General features: G+C 63.7%; 2 protein-coding genes and 1 long non-coding RNA gene across 3 annotated transcripts; all 3 read right to left on the bottom strand.

Annotated features, from left to right (window-relative positions):
* Window positions 1-87: 87 nt before the first annotated feature.
* USP36 (ubiquitin specific peptidase 36) lies at window positions 88-10,061 on the bottom strand. The gene is made up of 20 exons (XM_017837637.1): window positions 9,972-10,061; window positions 9,612-9,900; window positions 9,300-9,524; window positions 8,462-8,572; window positions 8,105-8,207; window positions 7,403-7,470; window positions 6,952-7,022; window positions 6,499-6,581; window positions 6,062-6,182; window positions 5,660-5,800; window positions 5,240-5,340; window positions 4,818-4,956; window positions 3,959-4,600; window positions 3,258-3,343; window positions 2,134-2,793; window positions 1,756-1,895; window positions 1,199-1,363; window positions 792-907; window positions 569-701; window positions 88-482 (listed from the first exon to the last, which is right to left on the bottom strand). Exons 1-20 carry the CDS (start codon window positions 10,059-10,061, stop codon window positions 478-480), a joined length of 3,489 nt encoding a protein of 1,162 aa, XP_017693126.1. The 3' UTR covers window positions 88-477.
* Window positions 10,062-10,886: 825 nt separating this feature from the next.
* TIMP2 (TIMP metallopeptidase inhibitor 2) lies at window positions 10,887-20,027 on the bottom strand. Its single transcript, XM_017837686.1, has 5 exons — window positions 19,683-20,027; window positions 13,520-13,620; window positions 13,329-13,437; window positions 12,864-12,988; window positions 10,887-12,455 (listed from the first exon to the last, which is right to left on the bottom strand). The coding sequence occupies exons 1-5, from the start codon at window positions 19,807-19,809 to the stop codon at window positions 12,255-12,257; spliced, it is 663 nt and encodes a 220-aa protein (XP_017693175.1). The 5' UTR covers window positions 19,810-20,027; the 3' UTR covers window positions 10,887-12,254.
* On the bottom strand, window positions 19,029-19,357 carry LOC108508694. The gene is made up of 2 exons (XR_001878463.1): window positions 19,303-19,357; window positions 19,029-19,157 (listed from the first exon to the last, which is right to left on the bottom strand). It is a non-coding gene; the product is annotated as an uncharacterized LOC108508694 (long non-coding RNA).
* Window positions 20,028-20,255: the final 228 nt, after the last annotated feature.

Here is a 20,255-nt window from a genome sequence, read left to right as displayed (position 1 = left end):
CCCCGGCGGCAGCGCCCCATCCCCGCGGGGAGCCCACCGATGCCCCCCGCGCCCGCGCGGGGCCTGGCCAAGCGGAGGGCAGGCTTTCAATGCGGCTTGTGCAGGGAATGGGGGTCAGGGAGCGGCGGGGAAGGGCAGTCCGGGAAGGCGAGGGGCGGCGGGAGGCACGCTGACACGGAGCAGCAGGGACGGTCTTGAGGCACTTCCCAGGAGCCCCCGCAGGTGCAGGCTGGGGAAAGGAGGGGAAGAGGCACGGAGAAGTGAGGAGGAGCCTGGCCAAGGCACGTTGGAGGCACGGCAGCGTGGGAAGGTTCCTCCGCAGGTGGAAAAGAAGCTCCCGGAAGGGGAAGGCACGACCCCAGGACAGGGGCCGCATTCCCTCCTCTCTGAGCATGGTCCACCAACAGCTCCCAGGACAGTGCTGCCCCTGGTCCTTCGCCTGGGACTGCTCCATGAGCTGTCTGGGGGATGCAGATCTCAACCTGTGAGGCAAGAAGCAGTGTCAGCCCCTGCCAGTCTGCCACCCCCTTCCTCCCCCTGGGCTCACTGTGCCCCCCAGCTCACTCACCTGAGAGCCGGTGGCCCAGGCTGGCCATCTTGGCAGGATGTGACATCAACCAGAAGTTGCGCTTGTTCTGCAGCTTCTGGAAGGGATTCGAGTCTCTCTTCCGCTCCTGCTTCATCTTTTTCATTTTCTTTATCTGTGCAGAGGCAGGCAGGCTCTCAGGTCAGAATGCAGAGTCTCCAGCCTCCTCCCACCCACCCCAGCCCAGCACACAGCCAGCATCCACCTTTCCTTTGTCGAACTCCTGGTCCCACTCATCGATGATGGTCTCACTCCGGGCCAATGCCGTGTCCTGAATGGCATCCTGGCTGACAGCCGAAATCTCGCCCTGCCAGGTCAAGACTGTAGAGCAGCGTGGTCAGCAGGAGCACAAGGCTGTGCCCCACTGCACCCACCTGCACTGGGCCCCCACTGGGCCCAAGGCTGGAGCCCCTCGCTTCAGCCCCCCACCCTGTGCCATCCCTGACAGCCCCCAGCTGGGTTCACCTGCCTGGCTCCAGGAGCCCTGTCACTGCCTGTGCTGGAGCAGGGGGAGCTCAGGCCCTGGCAAAACTCAGAGGGCTCTGCCTGTATCCGGGGCTTGGGGCAGGGGGGCTGTGTGGCTGCTCACCCACCCAGGTGAGGCAGGATTACCTTGTTTGCCATAAGCCTTGTCCAATGAGTCCTGGAGCAGCTCGCCCACCACGCTGGTCTCCTGGCCCCCAGGGGCTGTGCTAGCCCAATTGCTGGCTGCAGGGCTCGGGGCAGCCAGGGTGTGTCTCTCGTCTCCAGTCTGGCTGTCCTTGGCACGCGCTGCCACTACAGAAACAGGTGGGGTGAGGACATGCTGGGAGAGCTTGGGGAGCTCGTGCATCCCTCCTTCTCCAAGGCAGATCTAACCCCAGGAGACACTGATGGCACAAGGTGTTTGGGAACACCAGGACCTATGCTCAGGCAAATTGTCACCCCTCAAGGAGCCTGTCCCCACCCCTCCTCCAGAGCACAGCTGGGGGCTCTTGGGCTGTCCCACAGGAGTAGCAGATGGGTTTGGGGCAGGGCAGCCCAGGATGGGGGGCAGGATGATGGGCATTGCCAGGCAGCTGTGGGACCAGCAAGCGCTGTGGAATGCACAGCAGTGTTCTGAGGGGCCCGTGGGCAGGTGAGTGGCTGGCTCAGCCCTGCCAGGCACCAGACAGGGTACACGGTCACACCTTGGGGGGTGGTGGTGGCAGGGACGGCATTGGCAGCCGGGCTGCTGAGGCTTTCCATCCGTTTGCGCTTGCGGTGCTTCCTCTCTCCAGCCTCCACGCTCCAGTGTGTCTCACAAGGCTCCAGCTCAGCCCTCCTGGAGCTGGGAAAGGCAGCAGGGTCAGCTTGCTCCAGCCAGACCAGAGCAGGGAAGAGTCTGAGCATTGCAGGGCAGTGGGGTTCAGGGACACCTGCACTGCACTTGGGGAGGGGTGAACCCACCCCAAGGAAGTGGGTGTTTCAGCTGGATCCATGCCAAGGCACATCCCATCCTCAGGAAGATGAGAGGCCCCTAAACATGGCCCAGAGAGCCTGACCTCAGGCTCTCATGTGCCCCTCACCTGTCCAGTGACAGCAACCCAGAGCAGCGCTCTTCTGTTCTCTCCAATGGCCTATCTTTGCTCCTGTTTTTCTTTTTCTTCTTCTTCCTCTTGAGTGGGAAGGTTGGCCCTATGCCCAAGTCAATACTGGGCTCTGGCACGTGTTGCTTGGGCCCACTCTCCATGTCCTGACAGCCCGGACTCCCCAGGCCATCAGCACTTCCCTCGCCTTCTGTCTCCTTCCCCACAACAGATATGAAACCCTCCAGAGAGACAATTCTCCTCTTCTTCAGGGGCCTGGAGTCTTTATCCATGAAGTCCTTCTGAGACCCAATGCTCTCCTTCTTGGGGGGCCTGCAGTCTTTGTTTTTGAAGCCCTCTGAAGAGACAAATCTCTCCTTTTGGGAGGGCCTGGAGACTTCATCCATGTCACTCACAGCCACAGCACAAAAGTTCCTGTCTGTGCTACGATGCTTCCTCTTTCGACGCTTCTTTTTCCAGGAACCCTCTGTTTCCAACTGGCTGGATCCCTTCTTCCTGCTGCTGGAAGGAAGGTGGTGTGAAGGGTGGGCAGTGGAACCGTGGGTCAGCGGGGAGGCTGGGAGCCGAGAGTCCAAGGTGAGCATGAAGCTGAAGGAAGACTTTTCAGGACTTGGTAGTTCGAGAGCAGATGAGGACAGGCTGAAGGACAGGGAAAGAGGCTGATCTGAAAGCCCAGAAGCCCCTCTCTCCCATGCCACTCCGACTGCTGCCATCTTGGCCATGAAATCAGAAATCAGACACTGGTCCACAAGTGCTCACAGAGACTGTGCCCCACTGTCCCACAGCAGACAGGGCAACAGTGAGCAATGCTGCAGCACATGCTGCTGTTGAAGGCTACAAGGGGGACCTGGAGCAAGATCTAGACCAGGCTGGTGCCTCCTGATCCCATGGGACATTAGTCCAAGGTCAGGGCCTGCAAAGCTCCCTCCCACCCTGTGCTGACAGTCAGAGACTGCCCTGCTTCTTGGATTCGGAGCAAGCCCTGCCAGCCCTGGAGAACTGGAGAGCCAGCTGCGAGGCCACACAGATGCCCCATGGAGCACCCCGAGGCTGCCATTGGCCTTGCTGCCACGCAGGAGCCTGGGAGCAATGGCACTGCTTACCTGGACTTGCCCAGAGGCCCAGGAGTGGAGTCAGGGTGGGACTGTGTGTGGCGGTCACTCCCACTCGCCTTCTGTGAGGGTTTGCCCTGCAGTTATTGACATAAATAAAAACTTGGTGGTCTAAAGCAGAGGGGTTTCCATGAGCCAAGACAAAAACGGGAGCCCAGAGAAAGGGGAGGGGAACAGACACAGACGGGGGGAGGGAAGTGGGGGGTGGAAGAATCAGAAGTGCTTTCAGTTAGAAGAACAAAGGAAAAAAGGAAGGAAAGAAATTTAAAGACCCAGAGCCCCAGCACACCATCCCGAGCCCTGACTGCACTGCGGCACCGAGGGCCGGTCCCACACCCTGCCTGGGGAGGAGGCACCCCCACACCCTCCTGCTGCAGCATCACCACTGCCACTCACCCCAGGGAACACCTGACCCCAAGAAGGTGCCAAGGCCACCCCACTGCAGGGACTGGCATAGCCACCCCTCCATCCTGGGAAGGGGGCAGGAGCCATCCCCCTACATCCCTCAGGGATGTGAACAACAGCAGGCACTGGCCCAACATCCCGACCCAGAGGGAGGGCAGAGCAGCCACCATTGCCCTGGGGGGCTCTTCCCCTCCACCTCCAGCTCAGCAGTAGCTCTACACTTCCTCCAATGCAATCCCAGGTCAGAAGGTGTTGAGTGGAGTCTCCAGGCAGAAGCTCAGACTCACCTTTTTGGCAGAAAGTGATGGTTTCTTGGCCAGTGGTGGTGATGTGGTGCTGCCCTGCTCCTGCATGGCACTGCACAGTGGGGAGGGTTCCACAGTGGCTGTCCTGGAGTCTTTGGGGACAGCCGGCTTGGCGCCAGGGCCAGTGGGGAGGTGGGTGCCAAAGTTCCTTCCCTGAGAGCTGCAGAAGCTGCTGGAATTGCTCTTGGCCTTGTGGGCCTCCTTGGCCAGCTGCCCCACTGCACTGCCACAGGAATCCTTCTTCAGGGTCCCGGCCATCGCCCCACGGCCACTGGGCTCCTGGTTGGACTTCAGCAGCTTGGATGAGGTAGGTGGCTTTTCTCTGTCTGTCCCCTGTGGGGGCAGCCCCACTTTGGCCCCACTCACAGTGCTGGTGACATGGAAGCCTGCTCTGGGCATGGCAGGTGTCTGTGGCTTCTTGGACCTCTGGAATACATCATGGGGCAGTGGTATGGCCTTGTGGGTGGCTTTGTGGGGCAGTTTGAGTGATGGGGTCTGAGAGGGCAGCTTTGATTGAGCAACTCCATTTGTCAGCTTCAGCCCCACGCCAGAACTGCTGCGGGACACGGGGACTCCGACATCGTCTGGGCCTGGCAGCCCCTTCCCCAGCAGCTTTTCTTGTTTCTAGGCAAGGGGAAAGAGAGAAGTTCAGTGAGGAGAGAGTCAAGGAGCCATAGACACAGGAACAGTGCCCTCCAGGATCCCTGGCCTCAGCAGGATCAGGATCTCTCCTGCACACTCTCCTCCCACATGCCTGTCTCCCAAGTGTGGCTGCAGAGCCCAGTCCCCACAGAGCAGCAGCTCCTGGGAGCACTGGCCAGGAACAGCCTTCAGGACTCACCGGACCCGCTGGTGGTGTGGGCAAGGTCCCATTAGTCTCAGTTTTCTTCACCTGATTGAAGTCACCACCAGTGTGGCTGGACAGGTTGGAGGCAGCCTTGGCCACAGGCCCTGCTGAGCTCTTCCTGGGGCTGGAGAGCCTGGGGAAGGCAAAGTGCAGGCATCAGCTGTGGGGTGAGAGCAATCAGGAGTCTTGGCAGACACACACAGGGAACAGGAGCCAGGCACTCCGAGGAGATGAGGTGCTACAGCAAAGCCATGAAAGGGGATGGATGCCTCCCTGCCACCTCCCACCCTGAGCCAGCACACACACACAGGCATTGGGGTCGCTTGGGCCAAGCTCCCTCCCCCAGCCAGGCAGGTGCTGCCATCTCTGTCTCAGATGGTGGGACCGGGGCCAGGAGGCACAGGGTGCTCTCTCACCTCAGGTAGAACAGAACGTAGGCCTGCTGGTTGAGGACTACCTTGATGTTGCTGGGGTAGACCTCATGGTCATTCATTCGATACCACTGCCCATTGCTGGCCTGTGGAACAAAAGGGCACAGGATCAGGCTGTGTCCAGGAGGAGAACAGGGTCAGGTTGTGGCCAGGGACAGAGCAGCAGGAACAGTGCCTGTCAGCAGAGCTCCTCTCCCCAAAACACACAGATGACCCAGGGCAGGCCAGGGGACTCTACCAGAGCAGAACTTCACATTTCCAGCAGCAGACTACAGCGTGTGTCCCCTATAGTGCTCAACACCACCCTCTCTACCCAGCACCCTCTTCTCCGCACCCTACAGGGACCCACGAGCACCCCCCAGCCCCCAGCCCAGGCAGGGTGCCAAGAGAGCACCCCAGGCTCACCTTCACATAGCAGAAGTAGTGCCCTGCATTGCAGCTGTACCCGGAGTGCACCAGCACTGCATAGAGTCCGTATGTGACAGGATCACCCTTGGGCTCAGACATGTAAGGACGGATATCCAAGAACTCAGGGTATCCCACATCCTGCAGAGAGAGAATGTCTCAGGAGGTCACACAGTAGATGGCTTTCTTGCCAGATCAAGACTGGCTCTGCTGTCCTACAAGTCTTGTCTCTTGAGGGAGGGGACACGCTCTCCCCAGGCAGAGATCATGGTGAGGAAGATGCCAGGATGAGCCCAACTTCCCCCATGCAGTGGGGAATGGCTGCAGGCCTATACCAGGACCACCTCCTGCCCTGCCCTTAGACCAGGACACAGCCCCTGCTCTGGATTGCTGAGCACTCACCTTGGTGATTTTTCTTCCACCTGAAGAGCCACAGCTGCCAAAGCGCTTCAGTGAGATAGTGAGAACATTGGAGGCTCGGTGGATGGTGAAACGTTTGCTGGCCAACACTTTCTTCCTGCACCTGCCCAGGAAAAGCTCAAGCTATTCAAGCTGTTCCACCACCCAGACAACTGCCTGCCCTGGCCATGGGAATGGCAAACCCCACGGGAATGACCACGCTGACACCAGGCACTGCTCCAGGCACCTGCCTGTGGCCATGTCTGCTGGCCCAGGTCCTCCTCATGTGAGGAGGGAGCTGAGGAGTGGCAGGATTCATCACAGGCTTTCATGGCCCTGTACCTCACAGTTTAGCAGGTACAGAAGCCCTCCCATATCGTGGCAGCCTTCCCACCATCACACCCGTGGGCTCCATCCTGCCTGCAGCCCCCCACACTCACATGCTACACCTGTAGGCGTTGTCCCCCCCCAGCTGCTCCGGCTTCACGAACAGCTCCAGCGCCCGCACGACGTTTGCGGCTCGCTGTGAGGACAAAGTGGAAGTCAGGGCACGAGGGGCCTGTTCAGGCCACAGCTGTGCTCTGTGCTGCGGCGCTGGGTCCAGGAGAGAGCACACAGCACAGGGCCACGGGCTGCCCCAAAGCCATGAGCCTGCCCCCAGCACACCACGGGGGTGGCTGCTCTGCACCCCAACACCACCAAGCCTCCACGAAGGAGTCGTGCCTCAGGCTCAGGCAATGGGCACTGCTCTGCCAGACTGAGAAGGCAGCGGAACAGTGGGAGCTGCTTCCCTCCTGCCAGCACCATTCCTGCACACTGGCAGGTTAAGGAGCCTCAGAGCAGGAACACCCTCCCAAGGTCAGAGCCCCCCATCCCTAACCCTGCCTCGCTACCTCAATCTCCAGTGTCACATCCAGGTAAGGGTCATAGGTGTCCGAGACAGTCTTGCACTCCAGGCATTTCACTGCAAAAGGAAGAGCCATGAGCACACCCCAACACAACATCTGCACCTGCCACCCCCACACCACAGCACGGGCAGCTGCAGTGTCCCCCCAGTCTGGATTTAGGCTCTGGGATGTGAACACCAGGATTCACAGCCTGGGAGGGAGAAAGGCTGGTGATTCCACTTTGTGCTAGGACAGCAAGTGTCGCTGGATAGCTGGGAAGATGGGTCGCTTTGCTGGTGGCACACAGCCAGCAGCTTTTCCTATCACCACAACTGGGGTCATGACCCTCAGGTACCGCAGGACTGACTGACTGTGGCTGTGGATAAGTTACACATGCTTAGTCATTTTCCCAAAGAGTTCTACTGCCCAAACCCTGGCCCTGGCAGCTGGCACTCACCACGGGACCGCAGGTAACCGCCAAAGATCTGGTGAACCAGGGTCGTGGCCTGGGTCTGGCGATCCAACCTACACAGAGACAGTGGCACTGGATCTCACACCACCCCTCTGCAACAGCCACCCCTGCGGGACCCCTGTGTTATCAGGACAGCCCCACTCCATACTCTGGGCAGCGGCTGGGTTGTGGAGCTCTAGGAGCAGCAGGAAATCACAGCCCCTGCCAGCCTGCTCTCCCTGTGTCACAGCCAAGGGATGGCATCAGGCTCCAACATGCACCCTCCTCTCAAAGGAGCAGAGGCTCCTGGCTGAAGCTCAGAGCTGGGTGCTAAAGGCAAAGGCAGTGCTTCCTGGGATAGAGGGCCTCGGGGAAGCTGCACTCCCACAGCCACAGAACTAGGGCTGAACTAGCAAGCATGCCTGGATCCCTTGGCAATTGGGATGGGATCCCACCCCATAGCAGGGTGGGACAGGATTTTGGGACAGGACTGCAGCTGTGCCGGGGTGAAGGAGTCAGGAGAAGACAAACAACAACCCAGAGCCACATCCCTGAGGGGCAGGGAGCTAGACCCCACACACAGAGCCCCTGAAGTCATGACCTCCCCGCAATAAGGCCAACACAGGGGACACGTTCACCCCACAGTCCCCTCCCATGAGCACGGGGGACCAGTGAGGGGACAGCAAAGAGCCATCAGGCCCCACATACTTGGTGTAGCCATTCAGGCAGGCCTTCTGCATGGCATCAATGGTATAACGCAGGAACTCATGTGCATCCTCCTGCCTGCCAAAGCGCAAATTATGGGAAATCTCTGCAAGAGAGGGAGGAATTAGCACGTGCTGCAACAGATGCTGGCCATCCCTGCCTCCCCTGTGGCAGGAACTCTGCGGTTCAAGCCCCCTCAACCAAAACCAGACATCAGACTTATGCCAGCCACAGGACAAGTCCCAGGCAGCCCCCTGGCAGGCTCTGAGTTTTCTCAGTGGAGCCATCTGGCAAAATGTGCCCCAATCCCAACAGTTCTGCTTCTGCATTAGTCATGGGGGGAAGGGCAACCATCCTTACTCTTGAGGTCTCGGATGATGGACAGTGGCTTTATCGCATTGCCGCTGTTGGCAAAAGCCTGGATCGTGTGGTTCTGCATAGTGCACATCATGCAGAAGCTTCCGTGGGCACCTGTAGCAGGAGAGATGATGGGATGTTGGGGGCAAACCCGGGAGAGACGGAGGCAGCACAGGAGATCGCTGATCCAACACAGCACAGCCATGCTCAGTTTTCCCTACGAGCTCTGTGCTCCAGGACAGCTCTGGGGCATCCCAGGGACATGAGAACCAGCACACGCCACACTGACTGGCAGAGCCCATCCCAGGACCAGCTATGGCAGCCCCCCTGGCGAGACAGCATCCACATGGATGGAAAACAGGTCCCAGGTACTCACTGGATGAGCCCACAGGTCGGCTCTGAGGGGTAGATCCCACCGGAGTCCTACAGATGGGGCTGCAAGCCCTTTGTGTTCCCCATGGTGACAGCTTGGAGCAGGGCCTGCCACACTGCCCTCAAGCAGTCCCCATAGGCAGGAGCTATTTGGGACCCCTCAGCTCAGCCCCCGAGAAGCCAGCAGGTCCATTGGGCCTATCTTAGTCCAGGCTACACCCAGCAGAGAGAAAGTCTCCCCAGAGACAGAGATGCTGAGCTTGGGAACACTGCTATGACCAGGACGTCAGTTGGACCCGGGAACAGCCTCTTGATGGAGAAACAGGCAGAAGGGAGCAGGGAAGGTGCAACCCGACACCCACACCCCCTCACCAGAGCCAGGCGCAGAGGTGCTGAGCACAGCACTGCGAGCGGGACCGGCAGACGCTGCTCCTCCCTCCCGGCCCCCCGAACTGGAGTCCCCACTCACAGGTGCGTCCGTGCTCCCGGGAGAGCAGGTAGTTGGTGAGTGGTGGCGTGTAGGTCAGGCACTGCAGCGCCGAGTTTAGGAAGCAGGTGTTCCCCAGATTACTCAGCCCGGCGCCCACACGGTGGACACGCTCCCACTTCATGGAGAGGCGCTGGGCTGGGAAGAGCACCTTCTGGGGCGTGGGGATCCCGTCACTCACGGCCCTCGGGGAGGCTTGTCTGCAGCCTGTGGGGAGCGGGGGGTCAGCCCGGGGGGACAGGGGGGGAGCGGGGCACGGGAGCACGCGGGTGTCCCCTCGCCCCCTCCACTCACCCTGGGGGTTCTGCGGCCGCTCCGGAGGGCTGCCGGCCATGCCGAGGGGGCGGCCAAGGGCCTCGACCCCGATGTGCTCGTACTTGTCCCGCAGGTGCTCCAGCTGCCCGGCCAGGCCGCGCCGGGCGGGCGCGAACTCGATGCGCTGCTGCAGCACGGAGCGGGCGGCGGCGGCCAGCGGCCGGCCCAGCTCCGCCGCCGCCTCCCGCCGCACCGGCTCCAGCGCCTCCCGCAGCTTCTCCGCGATCATCGCCGTGGGCGGCCGGCTCGGCGGGCCCAGCGGCCGCGGCTGCGGAGAAGGAGAGAGGGGGGCGGCTGAACGGGGGGCCCCTCCCGCCCCGCTCCGGCTCTCAGGGCCACTGGCCGCGGCCCGGACCCGCCGCCGCCCGTCCCGGTCCACTCGGAGGGTCCCCGCCCGCCGCGGGCACCGCGCCCCCCGCCCGCCGCCATCCGCGCCCCCGAGCGCCGCCGCCGCCCCGGCCCGGCCCGCCCGCCGCCATGTGCGACCCGCCCGGTCCCGCGGGCAGGGCAGGGGAGCGCGGCGGGAGCGAAGCGCAGACCCCGGCGCCCCTGGGCCCGTCCCGCCCGACCCCGGCAGCGCTCACCATCCGGGTCCCGCCGCACGCACGTGTCACCGCAACGCCTCTCGCCCGCCGCCGGCACAAACTCCTTCCGCGCCGGCCCCGCGGGGCGGCCCCGCTCCGCCTCTGCGCGGCCGCGGCGCCTGCTCGGCACAGCCCAGGCCCGGGCACGCTCCGCCCGCTCGCTCGGAACAGCCAACGGAGAGATGAGCTCCGCCCGCTGCGAGTCCCGGCGCGGACAGGGCCGGGCCGTGCCACGAGGGACCGCCCCGCGCGGGACCGGACGCGGGGCTCTGAGCGCGGCCCCGCCCCCTCCGGCACAGACCGCGCCCCCTTTCAGCCCCGGCCCCGACCCTCCCCGGCACCGGTCCCGGTCCAGGCCCCCATCCCGGCCCCGTCGGACCCCGCGCTCAGCGCTGCCGCCCGTATCTGAAGGTGGCCCTGCAGCAGCTCTTCCCCTCGCCTTCTCGTTCCTTGCCCTCCGGCAGCCCCGCGTGGAGGACCGGGTGGCCCGGGGGTGTTCGGTTGGATCCGGAGGGGTGGCGGGAGCCGGGGGGGTCCTGGCCGAGCCGCCGCAGGGCCCCCGCCCATCGTCTCCCCTCCCCGGGAGCTCTCGGCACGGACCCCCCGCCGATACCGGGGCGGCTCCAGCGCCGGATGAGGAGACGGAAATCACGGCACAGGGACCACAGAGCCGGCGGCAAAACAACTGGCGATATTGAAGTCAAAGACAGAGGAGCAGCAGCGACAGGAGCACAGCGGGTACAGCCATACAGAGCGCCTGGGATGCGCGGTCGGGACTGAGTAAAGGTTGGGTGGGGTTTTTTTTTTCTTTTTCTTTCTTTTTAATTTTTCTCTTTAATATGTTGCAATTGCCCAGACTGGTCCAGTACGACATCTCAAACCTTACAGGGACACACAGCATGAAAACGCCCCCGATGCAGGGCCCCGGGGAGCATTCCTGGCACGCTCCCAAAGCCGTGGGTGCACGTGCCAGTGCCACGGGCGTCGCAGCGGGGCAGCTCTGCGGCACACGCCAGCACCGCTGCAGCGTGGGGATGGCTCAGAGAATGTGGGGCCGAGGAGTGCAGGGGGTTCACTGGAGGGGACAGGTTTTCCTGCAGCTGCCCTGCCGCCGGTTCCAGGCTCCATTCCCGACACCATGGAGGAGGGAGCTCTCCTGGCTGCAGTGGTGCTGAGGGCCACAGCGCAGCCCAAAGCTGCAGGAGGCAAGGATGGACACCCCGTGCCTGCGCAGCCAGAGCTCTGGCTCCTGGTGCTCTGCCAAGGGTTCCCTGCCAAGCCCAGTGGGTCTCAACCTCTCCAGCAGTGGCAGCTGCAGAAGGATCTGCAGGAGGTTGCAGGGGAATGGAGCCCACTGGAGAGAGGAACATGTGGAGAGAGGAGCAGCAGTGCCCGGGTGCATGTGGGGGTCACCCCTGACATGCTAGCGTGCCCTTCCAGCTTTTTCAGACGAGGCACCTGCACGGGAGTCCTCTGGCCCTGTGAAAGGCCCGGAGCCCCTTGCACTCAGCTTGGGGCTCTGCCACATGGTAAAGCCCTCTGGAGCCCCTGCCCAGAGAGGTACCCTTCCTACACCCCAAGGGGAGGGGATGGGCAGTGGGTGGGGAGGGAGGTGGGGGTCTCTGGGCACTGCGGTGGGCAGGGCTGCCTGGCCAGAGCTGCGGGGGCGGCTCCCACGGCAGGGGCACTGGTAGACCTGCTACGCAGCTGGGGCAGCTCCCGCCACTCAAAAGGGCTCGATTCCTTCACAGCTGCCAGGGCAGGGCCAAACATGGCTGGGGAATCATGACCCTGACAGGGGGGTCCCAACACCCTGCTCAGCCCTGCACAAGCCCAAGTTGCCCAGTGTGGCCGTGGGTTGCCAGGTGCCTGCGACGAAGTGGGTCCCGGTCCCTGCCCCCCGCATGCACGTGGCAGCCTCCGGTGACCCCCGCGGCTGAGCAGATTTTCATGCTGTCTCCAGGATTTGATATCAGCATGGACCAGTCTAACATCTCGCAGGTTTTTTCTACTGGCTACTGGAATGCGCTCGTTTGGCTTAGGGGTCCTCGATGTCGAGAAACTCTTGCTTGGGGGGGGCCATGCCGCGGTACCAGGCACACGAGCCGTCGCTCCTCTTGATGCAGGCGTAGTGCTTCGCCTGCCGCCCATCCACGTTGTTCTTCTCCATCGCCCAGTCTGTCCAAAGACACTCGTCCGAGGAGGAGACGAAGCAGGGGATGGAGAGGCAGCGCGAGATCTGTGCACGACAGAGACTGTCACCCATCACCCCGACGGGGGACACTGGGCTGGGAGGAAGCAGTGTGGGGCAGTTGGGTTGGGGGTCCTGCACAGCTCTGCTTCATTCACTCCCTCATCTCTTAACACAGATTCCAGGCTGACTCTGCACTGTGAGGCATGCTGGGGACATGACCCTGATCCAGGGGGACTGAGGGAACCCCTGGGTGCTGGTCCCAGGGCTGGCTTTGGTTCCCAGCCAGAGGGAGCCAGAGGCTCAGCCACTCTTCCAGTCTGCCTGGCCATGCTGTCTCTGCACAACTTCATCCTTGAAGGACAGGGAAGAGCGTCTCCCCACAGAACCCACCCCTCCCTGGGGGCTGCAGATCCCCCTGGTGTGGGGTGTGTGGGGGACAGCCTGGTCACTCACCTTGCACTCGCAGCCCATCTGGTACCGCTGGTTTAGGCTCTTCTTCTGGGTTGGGGTCAGCGAGTCCCAAGTGGAGACCAAGTCGCAGAGTGTGATGTGCATCTTGCCATTGCCCTCCGACTTGCCTGGGGAGAGGCCAGACAGACCACTCAGGGGGTCCCCCCCAGTGCCCCAGGACCCCAAACTGACTCGAGGTGCTTGGTCCCCTCACTGTGCACTGTCTCTGGTGACCCCCCAGGGAGCAGAGGCTCATCCCCCAGCTGCCTCCACCACAGGCCAGGGCTGCCAAGTGTAGCCAGGACACAGCTGGGGGGTCCCCCAAGGGCTAGTGGTAGGAGCTTGAGGGACGGGGGGGGAACATGCCCAGGGAGCAGGCACACACATCAGGTGTCTCCAGGGGTGGGTGAGGCAGCAGAGTCAGCACTGTCCTGGCACCCCTCGAGCACCCTCCCCTCCAGTGCCCACCTGCGATGAGATACTCCTTCTTCCCGCCGGTGTCCAGCAGCCGGCCGCACACAGCAGTCGACGGAGCCGTGTAGATGAACTCTATGTCCTGGTCGGGGCCCTTGAACATCTGGGGAGCAGAGGCAGGAGTGAGTGGCTGGTGCAGGGGTGCCCCATCCCCCTCAGCCTCCTGCCCTGATGTGCACTGTTACCTTGATCTGCTTGATTTCATACTGGATGCGTTTGATCGGATTCCCGTATATATCATTCCCCGAATCCACCTCTTTTGCAGAGACGGCCTTGGCTCGGATCACTGCAAGGGAAAGGTGAGGTAAGTGAAGGTGACCAGTCCCACTCAGCCCCTGCATCCCACAGTGATTCCCACATGCATAAGGGGCTACTGCCCACAGCAGACCCCACTGCCCTCCCCGCAGATGCTCAGCTGCCCACAGAGCCAACTGTCCCCTGCTGTCCCCAAAGGAACGGGGCTCTGGCACGTGCATGACAGTGACTGGCAGCATTGCAACAGCACCCTCCAGGTGGGTGAAAAGGAAAGGTCATCCCAGGATTGCCCGGCCCTGCTGCCACCGCCTGTGCCAGACCGTTCACCCTTCGCCGGCGCTGGCTCAGTCTCTGATGGATTCCTGGGTGCAGGCTGGCCCTGCCTGGACTTGTGCCCATCACTCAGATGGCACAGAGAGTTAAAACCTGCCTGCAGTGTCCTGGGAGCACCGCGGTGTTTGTCCCACTGTCATTAATTAAACCAGTCCTTGACAAGGGCCCCATCCAGGTGCCCGAGTGGCCTGGCCGGGCCGGAGGAGGGAAGGGCAGAGGGAGTGATTTGGACAATCATCTTCGGGAAAGAATCACCTTACAGAGGGTGGCAGAGCCACGTCCCCGTGGCACAATCCCAGCTGCTCACCAAGGCCAGTGTGGGCACCTGCACTGCCCACCAAACACCAGCACCTTTGGCTGGGGTCCCCAGCCTCACCAGACCCTTGCTAGCCTCTCTGCACCCGATGCTGGGAGAGCAAGGGTCCCAGGACAAGGCTGCCCTTGCACCCTGGAGCACGGGATCCCTGTCCCACCACAGTGGGGTCCCAGCTGCCCCAGGGCGATGCTCCAGCTGATGGTTCCTGCCTCACATGGAGCATTGTGCTGTGCAGGCACAGAACCCACATCCTCCCAGGACTGGGGCCGCGGGTGTTGCTTCCTGCCCTTGCTCCTGAAAAACAATCTGGGACACCGAGAGCCATGGGGGCGGGAGGAGGCAGTGAGGGCCCAGCCAGCAGCCAAAGGCAACAGCCCTCCCAGCACTGGTGGCCCTGAGGGGGTCCCAGCTCTGGGTGCTGAGGGACAAGGTTGGGAGCCCCAGGGCCAGAGAGGTGCGGCACCCTGAGCCTGGGGATAGCTCTGCTATGGCAGGGTCCCTGCGGTCACGCTGCCAGCACAGCCCAGGATACACGATCCGGCATGTGAGTGCTCAGCACGTGGCAGTGACCCACAGGGTGCCGGGCAGGGCGGGCAGCCAGCTCACCCTTAGTCACCAGCTGGGACATGGGGCTGGCTTGGTGCTGTGCTGTGTGGGTTGCCTGGGTCCCCATGCTGAGACCTGCAGCTCCCAGCCTTGCCTGTCTCCCTCCACTAGTGTGAGGACTGGAACTCCCAGGCAGCACTGGGGATGCTGACAGTGCAGAGGACAGTGGCAGCCCCAAAGCTGCAGCTCCTGCTCAGCACTCTCAGTAGGGAGGAGGCCTGGTTGCAGGAGATAGGCTGGTAGGACTCCCCACTCTGCCAGGGTACCTCTATCCCATGGGAAGGCCAACCCCCTCTCCTGCAGGGCTCCCTGGTGCCCTGCCAGCCTCATATATGCACTGTGGGGTGGGGGACAGGGAGCTGGGCACTCTCACAAAGTTCATCCCCACTCAAGTCCCCACCAAAAATGTGCTGGGCTGGGAGCGGCCAGGGACGTGTGGGGGTCACCCACAGCTTGGCACAGAGGAGCTTCTCCCACCTGGCATGGCCAGGAGGGAATCTGACCTCAGTCTATAAATACTGCTGGGCATGGGGGCACGTGGATGGGCTATTTCAGCTGAAGGTCAGGGGGGCACAGCCACACGTGGGCACCAGCAAGCACCAACAAAGTGGTGCTTACTCTGGAAAGGTGAGGGTGGCGCCAGCGTGAGCAGGGAGCAGGGAAGAGGTTTCCTGTAACAGCTGTCCCTGGTCAAGGGGGGCACTCGCTCTGTGCAGGGCTGGGGCATGCAATGGCTGCTGGTACCAGGGCTGCACTGGAAGCTTTCCCAGCCATGCTTCCATCCCTTGGGAAGGGCTGGGCTGTCCAGGCCCACTGGCAGCATCTCAGCTGTGCCTGAGGACAGCGCCCACTCCTCTGTCAGCAGCATGCTGGGGCCACTGCAGGCACGGGCCACCCCTTGCCCCTTGGCCCTGCGGCCGCTGTGTCCCCACGTGTGCCAGGTCCTGTGTGTCGGCGGCTTAACTTGGGTGCAACCAGTGCTGGCCCCATGGCTCCTGTGTGGGGAATGGTTACTGGTTCAGTGGGCTCCAGCCTTTTCCATTCACGTGCTGATGAATCACTTGACAAAAATGCAGCCCAATTCTGGGCGGATTTGTTCTGAACAGTGCGGCTTTGTGGAGGGGACGGCCGCGCTGTGCTTTCCCCGCCAAGACCCCACGGTGCAGCCAAGCTGCTCCGCGCCCGCCAGGAACCAGGGTGGCGGGGAGGGCAGCCACAGGGATGGTGGAGAGAGCCCTGAGGAGAGCCCGGGACAAGGAGACTGGGTGAGGGATGGAGAAAACCCCTGGGTGCATAGGGACCAGCAGTTAGACCTCCCCAAATGCCAGTGCCCCCACTGGCCATGTCACCCACCCCTCCTGCTGCCAGCCTGGGCAGCCACCAGCTCCAGGAGCAAAGCTGGGGACACACAGTCACTCAGTGCCACAAACCCACCAGGATGTCTCTTTGGACTTGCCAGTTGTGAGGTTTATCCACCCTGGCCTCACACAGGGTGCCCCAGCTCAGGACACTGCTGTGCCCACCTGTTCCCCATGGGCAGAGAGGCAGCACAAAGGACCTTTAGCCCCAGGCCCCCTCCTCCCAGCCTAGGGTGTCCTGACTGGCTGCCGCTTCCTCCACCATCCCACCCCAAACCTCTCCAAGCCACCCTGCCCACACCTGCCCACAGCTGCCCAGGAAGCACTGGTGGCCGTGGACTGTGAGGCTGCATCCAGGAGGCTGGTGCCAGGCTGGATGCCCAGGGAACAAAGCTCCCTTCTCCTGGGCTGCTGGCAGCATCGGAGCAGAAGGGCCGGCTGCCAGTGCCAGCACTGTCCGTTGCTCACCCGGCACTGCCAGCCCAGGCACCCGTCTCTGTAGTGAAGGGAGCCCCGGGGTCATTCCAGCCCCGCTTGAGCCCAGCAGAGCTGCAGAGCCGGCAAATCACCCCGGCAGGGACTCCTGCATCCCAGCTCTGCCTGGCACACGAGCAACAACCATCCCACAAGTGCCTGCCCGCACCCCAGCAGCCGTGGGTGCCCCGCCCCGGCACAGCGGTTTAGAGATGCTGAGGCTGGAGGTGCGGGGCTGAGCAGGGCGGTCCCGCAGTGGGGAGGCCGCGGGGGCTCCCCGGTGCCCGTGGGGCGGCGGGTCTGCCATGGCCGTGCGTCATCCCGGCCGTGACGGAGCGCAGGGAGCCCACTCAGCGCGGCCCCCGCGCCCGCCCACGGCCCCTCCGCACGGGAGGGCACCGGGCACCGGCAGTGCCGGGCCCCGCCAGGCTCGGCGGGGTCGGCAGGCAGCCGCACCTCCCCGGCACGGACGGCTCTCACCATTCCCACCAAACCTCCTCCTCTGCGCGGTCCTTACTGGCTGCTGGCAGCCCCCTCACTTCCTGTGCCCCCGTCCCGGGGAACCAAGCACTGGGATGACTGGAATCGGCACAATACTGCCAAGGGCCGCAGTCCAGGTGCCCCCGCCCCAGGCGGCACCGAGCCCATCGGACCCTCCAGGAGTGGTGCTGCCACACAGGGCCAAAGCCACAGCCGTGCCCAAAAGGTCTGAGCATCACCCCCCTCACACTCCACATCCCCATGCTACTCCAGAAGGGACTGAGCAGAAGCCAGGTTTCCTGCTGTGGCCCCTGGCCTGGTTGTGGCCCCACCAGGCAGCCGAGCATCTCCTGTAGTGGAGCGGCCCTGCCAGAGCACCTCCAGTCCCCACTGCTCAGGCATGGCTCCAGTGAGGGACGGTGGACAGGGCAGCCCCAAGCCCTTGGGCCCTGCTGAAACCCCCCGCACATCTCACTGGCCAGGATGCGCAAGTGTAGGCTGGCAGGTCACTTGTTCCAAGTCACCAGCTCCAGTGACACAACACCCAAGCCCCTCCATGACCCCCAGTCCCTCAGGCACCCCATGTCCAAAGCAGAGTTGCATGGGCCTTCCCCTGCACTGCTTGGAAGTGCAGCCCTGGGCTGCAGCTGCTCCAGCCCTGCTCCAGGGCAGAGCGATTGCAGGGCAGGTGCAAGAGCAAAGGGGCCATGGGGAGGCACAGAGGGATATGGCAGGCACTCCCCATGCTATGGAACAGAAATGCCAGCCCCCAGGGCCAAGACCCCACAATGCACTCACCTTGATCACCTCTACTGAGGGCTGAGTGTGAGCCTTGGGGCCCACTGGCCACCTCGGGTGCACCCACCCAGCACCACAGGACATCAGCCATCCCCACACCACCACATCTCTGTCAAGGACCCAGCCTGGACATGGGTCCCTCCAGCCACAGCAGCTGGGAAGGGTCCCGGCAGCACCAAGGGCCCCACACTCTCCCTGGGCTCTGCATACCTGCAGGGATGGAGCTGTCTGAGGAGCATCCCAGCTCCAGAGAGCATCCAGGGGGAAGATGAGAAGCAGCAAAAGGCTGGGGATCACAGGATCATCCCAGGACACGCCCTGCTCCATCCCCAAAACCAGCACTGTCCCCACTCGGACCCACACAAGGCACGACTGACATACGAGCAGCACAGGGCACCTGGGCTGGGAGCCAGAAGGTGCCAGTGCTGGCGGCAGCACAGATGGGAGGAGGCTGCCCTGGCAGGATGGGCTCCGGGCACTCGCAGGACAGGCACCTGCTGAGAGTAGTGGGGCAGCAGGAGACCAAAGCCCAGCCAGGCTGTGCCCTCCCAGGGGATGGTGGAGACAGCTGGGGCCGCCAAGACAGACGGTGACTCAGCAGCTGAGTCAGGGCTGAGCCGGCACCCCACGACAGGCAGTGAGTCACAAGTGCCCCGAAAGCTGATCCTGACAGGAGTGCGATGGGAAGCCACAGCCGCGCTGCCAGAGGGGGCACAGGGCATCCTGCGGGCCAGGGACACCTCCAGAAGCACCTCCAAATATCCAGTGCTCCATTTTGTCTCAAATCCTCCCTGTCCCCGACGTGCCTCACTGTGAGGCTGGGCAGAGCCGGGCATGTGGAGCAGCAGCCAAGTGCTGCAGGAGTTGCCCTCACGGGGGAGAAAGGCTAGGAGTGGGTTCTGGAAGGCGCAAGGGAAGCTTGGGAATCTGTCAGGAGCATCCTGGCTCTGGAGCAAGGGAGAGGGCAGGGCCATCCAGAGGTTGGGGCTGCCTCAGTGTTTGGGAATGTTACCTCTCCAGCTGAGCCTGGGAACAGCCCCGGGAAGGGAAGCGCCGGGAACTGGGGCCGGCCTGTTCGGTTCATATGTTAAAATTTAATAAGGGCATTATTCATAGAAAGAGGAATCCAGATCCCGGCGCTGCCAAGCCCTCCCTTTCAGCAGCATCCAAGCCGAACAAAGTGGGACGGGGGAAAGGAAATGCCTGGAAATAAGGAGTAGACGGGGGTGACCAAGCCCGTGGCGGTGGCTCCCGGGGCCGGGGGCTCCTCCGGGCTCTGGGCCCGTGCCGTGGCCATGCTTGGAGGGCCCCAGCCGCCCCCAGGCCCCAGCCCCGCGCTGCCACGTACCTCCGCGGTGTCATCAGAGTCGGGGGAGGCCGGGCCCACCCGTGTCACTCACCGGGGAGGCGGCCAGTGGGGACCGGCCTCGGCGGAGCCGCGCTCCGGCCGCCCCCTGGAGGGATGGCGGGCGCGGGGGTCCCCCCGAGACGGCGGGAGGCGCGGGGAGGGTCGGGCACAGCCCGGACGGAGGGACCGCGCCCGGCCGCGCATCCGCGCCCGCCGACACACCCCCGGGCCGGGCCGGGGCTGCGGGCAGGTGTCGGGAGTCGGGGGGCTCTGCCCCCTCCCCGCCCGCCCCGCGCCAACTTTCCGCCCCTTCCCCCGCTGGGAAGTTGGCGCGGGCCGGGCCGGGCGGGGCTCGGGACGGGGGTCCCCGCGGCGCTCACCTACGTCGGCGTTGCAGAAGGCCTGCTGCGGGTGGATGGGCGAGCAGCTGCAGGCGTCGGCCGGGCGGGCCCTGCCTAGCAGCAGCACCGCCAGCCAGGCCAGCAGGCTGGGCAGCGCGGCGGGCATGGTGCGGGGCTGCGGGCTCGGCCACCGGCCCCGATCCCGCACCCACCGCCGGGCCCGGCCGAGCCGCCGCCGGGAACTTGGGTCCGGCCGGGGCGGGCGCTCTGCGGCCGCCGCTCCGTTGCCTCCACGGAGCCGTTCGCTTCCTTCCCCGCCGCGCTCGGCCTCGCTCTTTAACGTGCTCCGGGGATCTGCTGCTCCTCCTCCGCGTGGCGCGGGGCCAGCCCGGCTGCGCCCGCCCTCCGCGGGATGCGGCTCCGCCGCGACCGCCGCCCCCGCCCCGGCACGGCCCCCGCCGCGGGCACCGGCCGCCCCCACCCCAGCGCAACCCGGCCGCCCCCGGCCCCGTCACTCCCGGCCCCACCACCCACGGACCCGCCGCCCCCGCTCCGGAGCTGCCCGCGCCCGCGCCGAGAGGAGCACTGGATGTCCGCGCAGGCTACGGTTCT

This window comes from Lepidothrix coronata, unplaced genomic scaffold (genome assembly GCF_001604755.1).
Source record: "Lepidothrix coronata isolate B3197 unplaced genomic scaffold, Lepidothrix_coronata-1.0 Scaffold308, whole genome shotgun sequence".
In the NCBI taxonomy this organism is placed as follows: Eukaryota; Metazoa; Chordata; class Aves; order Passeriformes; family Pipridae; genus Lepidothrix; species Lepidothrix coronata.
This window is presented reverse-complemented; position numbering and strand designations above follow the sequence as displayed.